Source organism: Salvelinus fontinalis, chromosome 11 (assembly GCF_029448725.1).
Source record: "Salvelinus fontinalis isolate EN_2023a chromosome 11, ASM2944872v1, whole genome shotgun sequence".
NCBI lineage: Eukaryota > Metazoa > Chordata > Actinopteri > Salmoniformes > Salmonidae > Salvelinus > Salvelinus fontinalis.
The window spans coordinates 34,628,710-34,640,318 of NC_074675.1; the positions used below are offsets into that span (position 1 = coordinate 34,628,710).

Genomic DNA, 11,609 nt, shown 5'->3' on the forward strand with positions numbered 1-11,609 from the left:
GGCATATAGACACATACTCTGATACACACATACCCTATGTTTACTAACACCACGCCTACACACTTCAGAGTCACGCGCCTGCCAAACTTAAGCTTGGCAGGGGAGGGCAGGGGCAGGGCACCGAACACACACACAGACACACAGAGCTCATCAAAGCGCCAGCATGCATGCAGTGGGTGGCAGAACTGTTTGTTCTGTTATTGTGTCCTAGCGTATAGCCCCCTGCCGACACACACACCCACCCACACACTCCCCTCACCACAACAACCTGCCCCTGCTGCCAACACATACTTTAGTTTTTCCCACAGTGCCCAGCAGCTTACTCTGAGGCCTGGGCTACGTCCCAATACACTAAAATAGCATCCTTTCCTACTGTCCTTTCCTTGTCTCCTTTTTACTTTCATTTCTGTGAGTCATATCATTTTATCGCTCTGCATTTAAAGCAGATTTTTTGGGGGAAATTAGAACAATTCAAAAAACAAGTAGAAACCTAGACAACAATTTGGATTTGGATCCACTTCCTATGTTTCTCTATGTTTCCCATAATGAATTGTATCTGTTCCCTTTCTCTCTTCCTCCATCTGGAAGTGATCGGTCCACCATTACGGCACCTCAGAGCCCAGGCCAGTTTGTGGATCTTGATATCAGGCCATTGTCCAATTAGAATGGTCCATTCTGCGCCAAATATCGATAGAAACACCCCACTACAAACAGAGGGTGTTACAGAGAAATACCATAGATACAGCTCTGTTCTTCAAAAGAGTCTAAAATGAAACCATATTCCCTTAAAATACACCACTATTACCATAGACAGAGGAGAAAGGAAGGAGGAAAAGGAGAAGAAAAGTAGGGGAGAGGAGAGAAGATGGGGATGGGAGGATCGGAGGAGAACAGGAGGAGAACAGGAGGAGAACAGGATGAGCAAGTGGAGGAGGGGATAGACAAAGAGTGAAAGGAGGACAACTAGGATGAGGAGGAAGGAGAGGAAGAGCAGCCGAGGAGCATGGGGGATGTAGTCATTCCCTTTGGGAGGTCAGGAGTACTAACTTCCTATGGGCGCTCCCACAATACACCATAATCCATCTCTATAACCATTCTATCCATCTCCATGGAAACCGGAGTGAGGAGGCAGGAGGAGAGGCAACGAGGGCGAGCAATGGGAGTTCAGTGTCAGTAAGTCTGAATTAGCCTGCCACCAAACTAGATCACAGCAGATACCCATAGGCTTCCAGTCATTGTGCTAACGCTAGTTAGCGATTGATCTTCCTTCAAACTGCACGCAGAGACATTGCCAAAATCCCGAAGTATCCCTTTAGCATGTGTCTGTCCAAACATTCCATCCTACAGTAAACAAGCATGAGGCAAATACATCATTCTCAGACCTCTCTCTCTCTCTCTCTCACACACACACACACACAGCTGGCAAGGTCTGGGCTTTGAACAACACACACAAACACCCATTTCGATATGTTAGATCAGTTTATCTGAAGTGTCTGAACGCATTTACTTCCCTTTAGAGGTTTTTAACATTTTATCGACAATCTGTTGGTAATGTGAGGAGTCACAGATCTAAAAGATGAAAAGAGAGGAAAAAGTGAGAACAAGTCTGCCATCCAGATGCACGCCTCTATGTACCCTGCTTAGCTTGGGAAACAAGCCGCGTTCGATTCAGCGGAGCTATCACGTCAACACATTTAGACGTTGATCAGCGTCCGTGCTCATTTGCGTGGACTACCTGAGATGACGTCGAAGAGTTGAGAGCAACTCACTTTTCTTACACAAGCTGTATGTGAAGGTAACTTCAGAGTGAGGTCGGGTTTATGTTGGCCAAAGGACACCGTCATTTCAACGTGAAGCTATGTATATCATCACTCGTCCGTCCTCGATTGGACCTTTGGAAGTTTAGAAGTAGCTAGCATTAGCACTATAAATAGCATGCCAAATTCATGATATTCCTAATAAACGTGTACCTTTGGAGAGCAAGAGAGAGAGAGAGAATGATTTGCATTTGTCACATGCTTGTTTACTGTAGGATTGGATGTTTGGGCAGTTACATGCTAAAGGGATACTTCGAGATTTTGGCAATGTCTCTGCATGCAGTTTGAAGGAAGTTGAAGCGCAATTGCTAACTAGCGTTAGCACAATGACTGGAAGTCTATGGTTATCTGCTAGCATGCGCTAGTTAGCATTGGCTCGCAAAACTACCTCTAACTTCCTTCAGACTGGACACAGAGACACGACAATTATATCCAGGAGTTCATCTGACTCTGGGAAAGTTGATAAAGGGCCTCATTGCCAAAATCCCGAAGTATCCCTTTAATGATTACAGTCTATCTCTGGAAACCAACCCTGCAAGACCAAACGGAAGTGAGCCCCCTCCTAGCTCCCTCGTTCTCTCTCTCTCTCCACTCCCCCCTCTCTCTTTCTGACTTCTATCATATCTGTGACTGTCTCTCTCTCTCTCTCCCTTTCTCTCTACATTCGATAGGAATCTGAGCTCTGATGATAGAATAAACAGAGTGTACAGATGCCCTGTGCAGTGTAAGCAGAAACGAGTAGAGGAGTGGAGGAGAAGTAAGCAGCACTACAGTGAACTAGTGAACTGGGACAGCTGAAAGATTTGCAGAGAATAACAGAGGATAGGTGCATAGAGGAGAACTGCGGTCCTAAAGAGCTGCATTGGCTACTGGTTTCCTGCCTGAGAAGATCGGCCCAGAGAGATGAGATTTGGGGCCAACAGCTCAACTGTCCGGAAACTCCATTGCTGTTTAGCACATGTAGCCCAGCCTACAGTACACCATTACACACACGGGAACAGAACAGGCTTTCTCTCATTCTTACTCTCTGTCTCTCAACCATTCATTCGTTCAATTTCTATATTTGACCAGGTGTGCCAGGTATGTTAAGTTCTCATTTACAACTATTTCAGTTTAATGCAATTCATAAGGAATATGAATCCATTTCAGACACACCCTTAGCTATAATCTGATGATGAATCACCATTGAAATGGAAATTAGATTTTTTTTGGAATCCTCTCTTCCCTTTCCCTCTGCTCTCCCCACCCCCTCTCTCCCTCCTCACCCCTTCCCCTCTCCTCTCAAGGAATTTGTAAATTGTCTCCTCCCTCCTACTCCAGGGAACTGCTGACCTCACAATGAGCTCTAATTCCATTAGATCCTAAGTCTTTTTTCGACCCAAATGGCACCCTATTCCTTATACAGTGCACTATTTTTGACCAGGGTAGATAGTAGGAACTAGGGTGCCATATTTAGGATGCAGCCTTGGTTGCGTCCTGCTTCTCTTTCTGTTGTATTCTCAGACATTAATATCTTTCCATGGGAATGGGATGGGATGCACACCCAGCAGAGAGTGGCTCTAGGGAAGCATTAGGATGACAGTCAGCAACACTTTCAACTTATTGCACAGCTGCTTTTCACACAGGCTGACAAATTGCTTTCCTTCTCTCCTTTCTGTTCCTTTTCTACCTGATCTTCGTGAGTAAGATTATTGCAACAAGCAAGCTCAGTGTGTGTGTGTGTCTCGCACAATCGTCTCTGGTGAGAACAGAACACAGAACAGTGTACTGCAGAGCAGAGACGGAGAGACAGAGAGACACCCACGCGGGAACTCTGGCAGAAGTTTGCTCCACAGAACACTTGACCTGGCTTTGTTTTGGCGTTGTCCACAGCTGGACTGTCGCCAGGGCAACGGGCCGTGCCTAAAAGTGCAACAGAGGGGGGGAAATAACATGATTTAAAAGAAGGAGAAAAGTTGAAGTTACGTAGCTAGAGAGAAAAGGCTTGCAGCCAAGGCAGGAAGTTGTTAAGTTTTTCTTCTGCGTTTTCACCTGAATTTATCTCCCCCTCCTGATTCCCCTCCTCCTTTGTCCAAACACTCACTCCCGCTCTCTTTATCCTTTTCCCTCTCTATCCCAACACTCACTCCCTCTCTCCGTCTTTATTCCTCTCTTTTCTCCCCTCTCTAACCTCACAAACACTCACATTCTCTCTCCCTCGCTTTCTTTCTATCCCCCATCTCCCCCTTTCTCTCTCCTTACCCCCCGCCCCCTCTCTACTACACCCACAATCCTCCTTTCTCTCTTTAAGAATCATAAGTCCATTGAGTGCCAAATTACACTTCACAGGGAGACAGCAACACAAACAAGCTCTCATTAAATCATCACGAGAGAAGAAAAATAACATTCCGAAGCCTCCAAAAGCAACATGGCTGTGTTTGGCCAGGTCTTCACGGTAGTTAGCGAGCTGCTGCTGCTGCTGTTTCCAACCCAGACTCATTGGGACCACGCGGAACAGAGACACAGGTAGGGTGATCCGATCACCATTCTATCTGACCATCCAAATAATCATAGAGAGGCAGAGGATTACTCTCTGAGGTTCCAGGTCCTGCCTGCGTGGGGATTTCTGGGAAAGACAGAGGAGGAGGAAGGAATGAGAGAGGAGAGGGGGCAGAACACAAAGGTGGGTCTTCTCCCTGAAAGAAAACAGGGAGGCGAGAGGGAGAGAAGAAGAGAAGGATAGAGGGAGGAGAGGGAGGTCAGGGTGGGATAGTTCTTAGCTCCACTAAAGGGTATGCCTGGGTCTCCTGACTTAAACTCACTCTGACGTTCTGCTCTAGAGAGAGAAGATAAAGAGAGAGAGAGAGGTCTGAGAATTCCACAGGAAGGACAAGCTCTTCGGTTCACACTATCACAATTGACGACTGACTGACAGCTTCCAGGGATAAAACACAGCGCACACACACACACACACTGAGGTCAAAGAGTGACAGAGCAGGGAACTACTAAGATAAGGAAAAGGAAACTGACAAGGGAAAGTGCTACTCTCTCCCTCCTCTCCCCCTTCTCTCACATCTCTCTCTGCTCTCTCCCTCCTTCCTCCCTCACTCTATGCTCAGTGTAAGACAGTGGACTGAGCAGTTTCTAGGCATATATGCAAAACATTGACAATAGTAGTGCTCACACGCATTTGGTAAAACATTCACTACAAAAAAAACTGAACCTCCCCAAAATCCTGAGTGAATTGTGTGAAAGGACTGTTTTACTGTTGTGAGCAATAACAACATGAAGGAAGAGATAACCTAACCATAGACAGGCTATAACACATGGTTTTATCTCCATGGAGATCTAGTAACATCATGCCATGTAGCTTTAAGGGCAATTCCACCGTAACGGAATTACGCGTTGACTCCGTTTTTTTTCACTTCACAATGTACGCCAAACAAAAAACATTGATTTCAAAGTTTAACAAACCATAGAAGTATATGCACAAGGACTACTTTTAACAATTTCCACTAAAACATTTATAAAAACAATTATAGTGGAAAAACTGTGCAGATGCAAACTTTGATCACAAAATTACGTTAACATCTTCCTCCGATTTTTATGCGACCACGTTTTCCAAAAACTCTGTTAAATATCGGCTCTGTCTTAAGATTCGAAGATATCTGCAGAAAGAATAACGGTGTCAGCTATGACATGGCACCCTTGAGTTTGAAAAAATATATTTTGGTTATTGAACTACAATAAGTTAAGTGGATTTACACTCGGTAACGTTATTACATCATGGGTCCCTGATCTGTACCACACAGAAATGCATAATTATGGATATGAATGTCCTTCTCCTCATGTTTCACAAGTTCGGACATCACAACGTTGCTCAGCAAAGCACAGTACAGTGCAGTACAATACAATACAGCACAGCAAAGCACAGTGAGGTACAATACAGCACAGCAGAGTATGAAAGAGTATAATTCAGTACAGTAAAGAAGAGTATAGTTCAGTACTGTATAGTACAATATACTGTACTCTAATATATTATGCTTTACTGTACTATCCAAACTTGTAAAACATACGTCTATCATAGGTTCAGATTTGGTCCAATTCGGTCCGTCTGTGGACGTTAACATTAAGGCCAGGGTGGACTGACCAAATGTCAAATACTTTTCAACGTCCATGGACGTCCGGTGTCTGCCAGTGCTCAGTGTGTGAGGATGCTGGTTACAGTAAATGGAAAGAGAGGGAGCTCTGATGGGAAATTTAGGAAATTAGGACATTTCTTAAAGATATGTGGGATTTTGGTAACGGAATTACAAGGCACAAGGCAATATTTCTTAAACTTACAGAAAGGTAAGCAATTTCTCCTAAACTAAACAGAAGTGTATGTCTAATACTTTTTAATACTTTTTCTGGTAATGTTTTCTATCTGTATCCAGAAATCAAAGCCTTTACTTATGCCTAGTTTTTTAGATGGAAAATGGTTGAAAAATGTATCTATGCCTTCATTTCCCAAATATATAGCATCTTAGCTTTCCTTTGACACTCAGTTGTACATGCTTCTATGAACTTCACATGTTGGTGCTCATGGGTCCTTTTAGTTGGGAAAGCCCCTTAAGCTTCTTCAATGTACACTACATGACCAAAAATATGTGGACACCTGCTCGTCAAACATCTCATTCCAAAATCATGGGCATTTTTATGGAGTTGGTCCCCCCCTTTGCTGCTATAACAGCTTCCACTCTTCTGGGAAGGCGTTCCGCTAGACGTTGAAACATTGCCTCAGGGACTTGCTTCCATTCAGCCACGAGCATTAGTGAGGTCGGGAACTGATGTTGGCCGATTAGGCCTGGCTCGCAGTCTGCGTTCCAATTCATCCCAAAGGTGTTCGATGGGGTTGATGTCAGGGCTCTGTGCAGGCCAGTCAAGGTCTTCCACACCGATCTCGACAAACCATTTCTGTATGGACCTAGCTTTGTGCACAGGGACATTGTCATGCTGAAACAGGAAAGTGCCTTCCCCAAACTGTTGCCACAAAGCTGGAAGCACAGAATCGTGTCATTGTATGCTGCAGTGTTAAGACTTACCTTCACTGGAACTAAGGGGCCTAGCCCGAACCATGAAAAACAGCACCAGACCATTATTTCTCCTCCACCAAACTTTAAAGTTGGCACTATGCATTCGGGCAGGTAGCGTTCTCCTGGCATCCGCCAAACACAGATTTGTCTGTCGGACTGCCAAATAGTGAAGCGTGATTCATCACTCCAGAGAACGCGTTTCCTCTGCTCCAGAGTCCAATGGAGGGAGCTTTACACCACTGCAGCCGACACTTGGCATTGCACATGATGATCTTAGGCTTGTGTGCAGCTGCTCGGCCATGGAAACCCATTTCATGAAGCTGCCAACGAACAGTTATTGGGCTTCCAGAGGCAGTTCGGAACACAGTACTGAGTGTCGCAACCGAGGTCAGACGATTTTTGCATGTCATGTGTTCCGTGAGCTTGTGTGGCCTACAACTTAGCGACTGAGTCGTTGTTGTTCCTAGACGTGTTCCCCTTCAAAACAACAGCACTTACAGTTGACCGGGGCAGCTCTAGTAGGGCCGAAATTTGATGAACTGACTTGTTGGAAAGGTGGCCTCCTATGACAGTGCCACGTTGAAAGTCACTGAGCTCTTCAGTAAGGCCATTCTACTGCCAATGTTTGTATATGGGGATTGCATGGCTGTGTGCTCGGTTTTATACACCCGTCAGCAATGGTGTGGCTGAAATAGCGGAATCGACTAATTTGAAGGGGTGTCCACATACTTTTGTGTATATAGTGTATGTCGCAGACCTCCAGTCAATGTTGCAAATTTGGGTCTTCAGCACAACGTCTGTCTGACATAACAACTGACATAACAACCTAAGTGAGTCATAAGTGTGTTGCCATTGACTTGCCATGGTACTTCTGAACTGTGGTAGTACTGTTATTACAACCGGAAGCATCACATAACAACTGTAGCCTGAGTTTCTCTCTGACTCCATCATTACTGAGGTTCCACTCTCCAACTGAGGGCTGCTGAACTTACAATTGCTTTCTCACAGGAAACAACGTTTTTTTCCTTTATCGTGTCATGTTCATTGTTGTGTCATGTCATGTCATTACAACAGCATAACATTAAAACTGGTCGTTTCTAGAGAGAGCTGTTGAACTTCCAATATATTTCTCACAGGAAATATTTTGTCATGTTCTGGACAATGTGTTCTGTCTCTCTAGTCTCTAGGAGCTGCCTGTCACCTCACTTTGGTTTGGTTGTCCTCAAGCCAAGAGGGCAGAGACAAAAACATGTTTCTCAACTTCCGGCAAAACAGCTGCAAAGCGTTACATCCCAAATGTTAACCTATTTCCTATAGTGCACTACTTTTGACCAGGGTCCATGGAGTGCCATTTGGGACGCTTTATCTCGTGTCATCTTCACCTCACCTCCAAACATACGCGTGCGCCTCTTTCTATTTGATTTAGCGTACCGTCTATCCGTGACTCTGTCCTTGTCACGTTTTCGAAGACATCATTATCCGGTGTGAAATCTAAATGTGTAATCATGTACTCTGTCGATGTTCGTAACTAGGCATATCGCGTGTTTCGCGCTCAAGTGAGTTGGCGACAAAGTAGCCAGTTTTCACTGTGACATAACGTTGTAGCAGTGGCTCGCGCGGTGTTTCAAGTGGCCGCGCCATGGGATACTCTATCCACACCTTCACACCCATACCTTTTCTATCCATATCTTTATAAACAAAGTCAATGCTGTTTTGTAACATTAATGGAATTGGAGTAGATGGTTAAAAATACAAGTACGTCAAGGAGGGAACAACATTAGAGTGATCAAGAATAGTGGAATCGACAATATTCCCTAAGTCCCCTATTGAAACTGATGAAAACGGATGAAAATAGTTGAATCAGGCCACAATTGGACTAGATAATGTTAAACAAGTTTGGAATGTTGTTATATAAATTCAACAAAAGACAATAATTTGTTAATTTGATGACAAAATATGATAGACTTCAGAGTATTTCAATGTACATCCTTACCTATGGCTCTTGGGTCCATGAAATGGTGTATTAGCCTACTCAGTGACACACAGACAGATTACAATTCTGAAGAGTTCACACAAATATTAGCGTCGTAGCTCTTATTGCGGGACTCAAACTTTCTGAAATCACCTCACAATTCAGTCTATTGTGCGTACTGGACATTCACATTGCAATGTACATCCTTACCTATGGATCTTGGGTCCATGAAACCATGATCCATGATTACAATTCCAAAGAGTTTACACAAACATTAGCATCGTAGCTACACGCAGGCCTTGGGATGATCCTTATGCCAGTCAATCATTGTTTACATTAGTCTTTGAAAGAGTTGGCTTTTCAACTAAAGTCTAGTATGGAAAAGCCTTTTATTTCACACTTGAAGCAAACAGGGAAAGCAAATAAATGTTTTTAATGTGTTTTGTCTTTCACACTGATATTCAACACAACAACAGTATATTCATTTCAATTCCTTCAATAAGAACTACGACGCTAATACTTGTGTACACTCTACATAGCTGTGTTCTGTGGTTGTCACTGAGTAGGCTGATAAATCCTTTCATGGATATTGCAATATTAATGTTCAATACGCATAGGTTGACTGGTGAGCTCAATGTTGCTAATTTCACAGTGGTTTCAGAGTCCCGTCATAAGAATTATGACGCTAATATTTGTGTAAACTCTTTAGACCCAAATATCCATAGGTAAGGCTGTACAATGCAACAAACATACCCATATTGCATTTCTGAAGTCTATACAGCCACACTGCGATTTACACATTTTACACAAATGTTGTGTAAAATGTGCTGATTGTCTTTGTTTAATTTATATAATAACATTCCAACCTAATCTAGCATTATCTAATACAATTGTAACATGATTCCACAATTTGTATCCGTTTGCATCCGTTTCAATTGGGAACTTTTATTTTAAAGGCGAACCACCAATTCCACATTGTTGCTCACGCTAATGTTGTTCACAAAACACTAGTCCTAAGGCCTACTTTGCAAACAGCCATTTAAATCTGCAGAATGGTAGGTCACAAGCAGCCATAAGGAAAGCACGCGTTGATGTGATCCAACTTTTTTACAATAAATTGACATTCCTCTATTCTCCCACCCCAAGTTACCTCAAACTGGCGATTTTGAATACCTCTCCCACACATTCAACTTCAAGTTGACCTCAGTGAGTTGCAAGACTCACTCCGGCCACACCACACAAGTGATAGAAAATTATACAGTGTGATTTTTCTTACTCTTTGGCGGTGGCTTACTGGCGAGCGCAGCGATGTGTCGCTGTAAACTGATCACTTTGCCCTCGAGCGTGCCCGACCGGTGACAGATAGACACGAGCTCGCCCTCGAGCTCTTCCAAGATGCTGACGGAGTGCCGGGATAAATCCGAGAGCTGTCGGAGCAACGAACATAGAGTGAACCCGCAAACGTCCACCAAGTCCCCGAAAATCGCAGTTTGCCTCTTCGCGTCGTTTTTACAGACATCCTTGGGAACTATTGTGCGCTTGCAGAAGGGCATTTTCCCTCCAAACGCGCAAACCCAACCGAAAAAATCCTCCTTTAGCAGTAAGGAAGCATGCTATCCGTGCGGAAAACTCTGTTATTGTTGTTGTTGAAGAACCGTAGTTGCCTACAATGCGTTCATATTTTGCATTGCGATTGACTGTCCACCGCGCGGTGCTCTCCGCATCGGCGCAACAGTAGGCTGGCTGGCAATAGGCTTGTCTCTGGTCTTCCCAAAGCGAAACCTGCTGCGGGAGGAGGAGGAATCAAACCTCAACCCCTCTGTTTTGTTCTGTTCTGAAGACATCGGTCAAGACTTCACCCCGACCTGCACTTTGCACAGATACTCTGGAACTTGTAGGTTAGCTTATTTGACTGACACAGGTGGCTGGTGGCACCTTAATATGGGAGGATGGGCTCATAGTAATGGCTGGAACGAAGTGCATGGAATAGTATCAAACACATCATGGTTACCATGTGTTTGATACCATTCCCTTCACTATTATGAGCCATCCTCCCCTCACCAGCCTCCTGTGATTCTAGAAACATGTTTTATCGCCTTCTAACTTAGGCCAGTTATAAAGAGAGGCATCCTATCTATCTATCGTGCAGCATGTGAACCACGTGACCTGCACGTGAACCACGTGACCACTTTTTTGTTCTCCTTTGCTATTACAGACCGTATGTGGTGCCATCTGAGGATGCCATTTCACCATCTTGTCACTCTTATCACATTTCTGTCCACACACATGCACGAATACACACTTATCCCTATTCAGGGAAAATACTGACCCAATAACCCTTGTAAATTAACCCAAACCCAAATATAACCCCAGTCTCTCTCATTCTCGCTCTGACTTTCTCTCCAACTCTCCTTTTCGCTCCCCCTCTCTGTGACTCTCTCTCTCCAACTCTCTCCTTTTCGTTCCCCCTCTCTCTGACTCTCCAACTCTCCTTTTTGCTCCCCCTCTCTCTCTCTTGACTATTTCTCTCTCTGACTGTCTCTCTCTGACTCTCTCCCTCTATCTGAGTCTCTGACTCGCTCCCTCTGACTCTCTCTCTCTGACTCTCTCTCTCTGTGTGTGATAGAATAATAAGCAGGATGGGGCAGAGGGGAGTTTTCACAACTGTAGTTGGACAAGCACAGAGAGAAGTTGGAAATAATACACCCATGTTAGGGGCACACACTGCAGCAACTGTCCATGCAGAGAACCTTTCTCTCTGTGTCA

General features: G+C 44.3%; 1 protein-coding gene across 1 annotated transcript in view; it reads right to left on the bottom strand.

The window, feature by feature from the left end:
• The window catches only part of nhsl2 (NHS-like 2), a 148,443-nt gene extending 137,463 nt beyond the window's left edge, over positions 1-10,980 (bottom strand). Inside the window, exon 1 of the mRNA XM_055938521.1 lies at positions 10,120-10,980. Coding sequence (XP_055794496.1) covers positions 10,120-10,396 — 277 coding nt within the window. The 5' untranslated portion in view covers positions 10,397-10,980. The remainder of the gene's footprint in view (positions 1-10,119) is intronic.
• Positions 10,981-11,609: the final 629 nt, after the last annotated feature.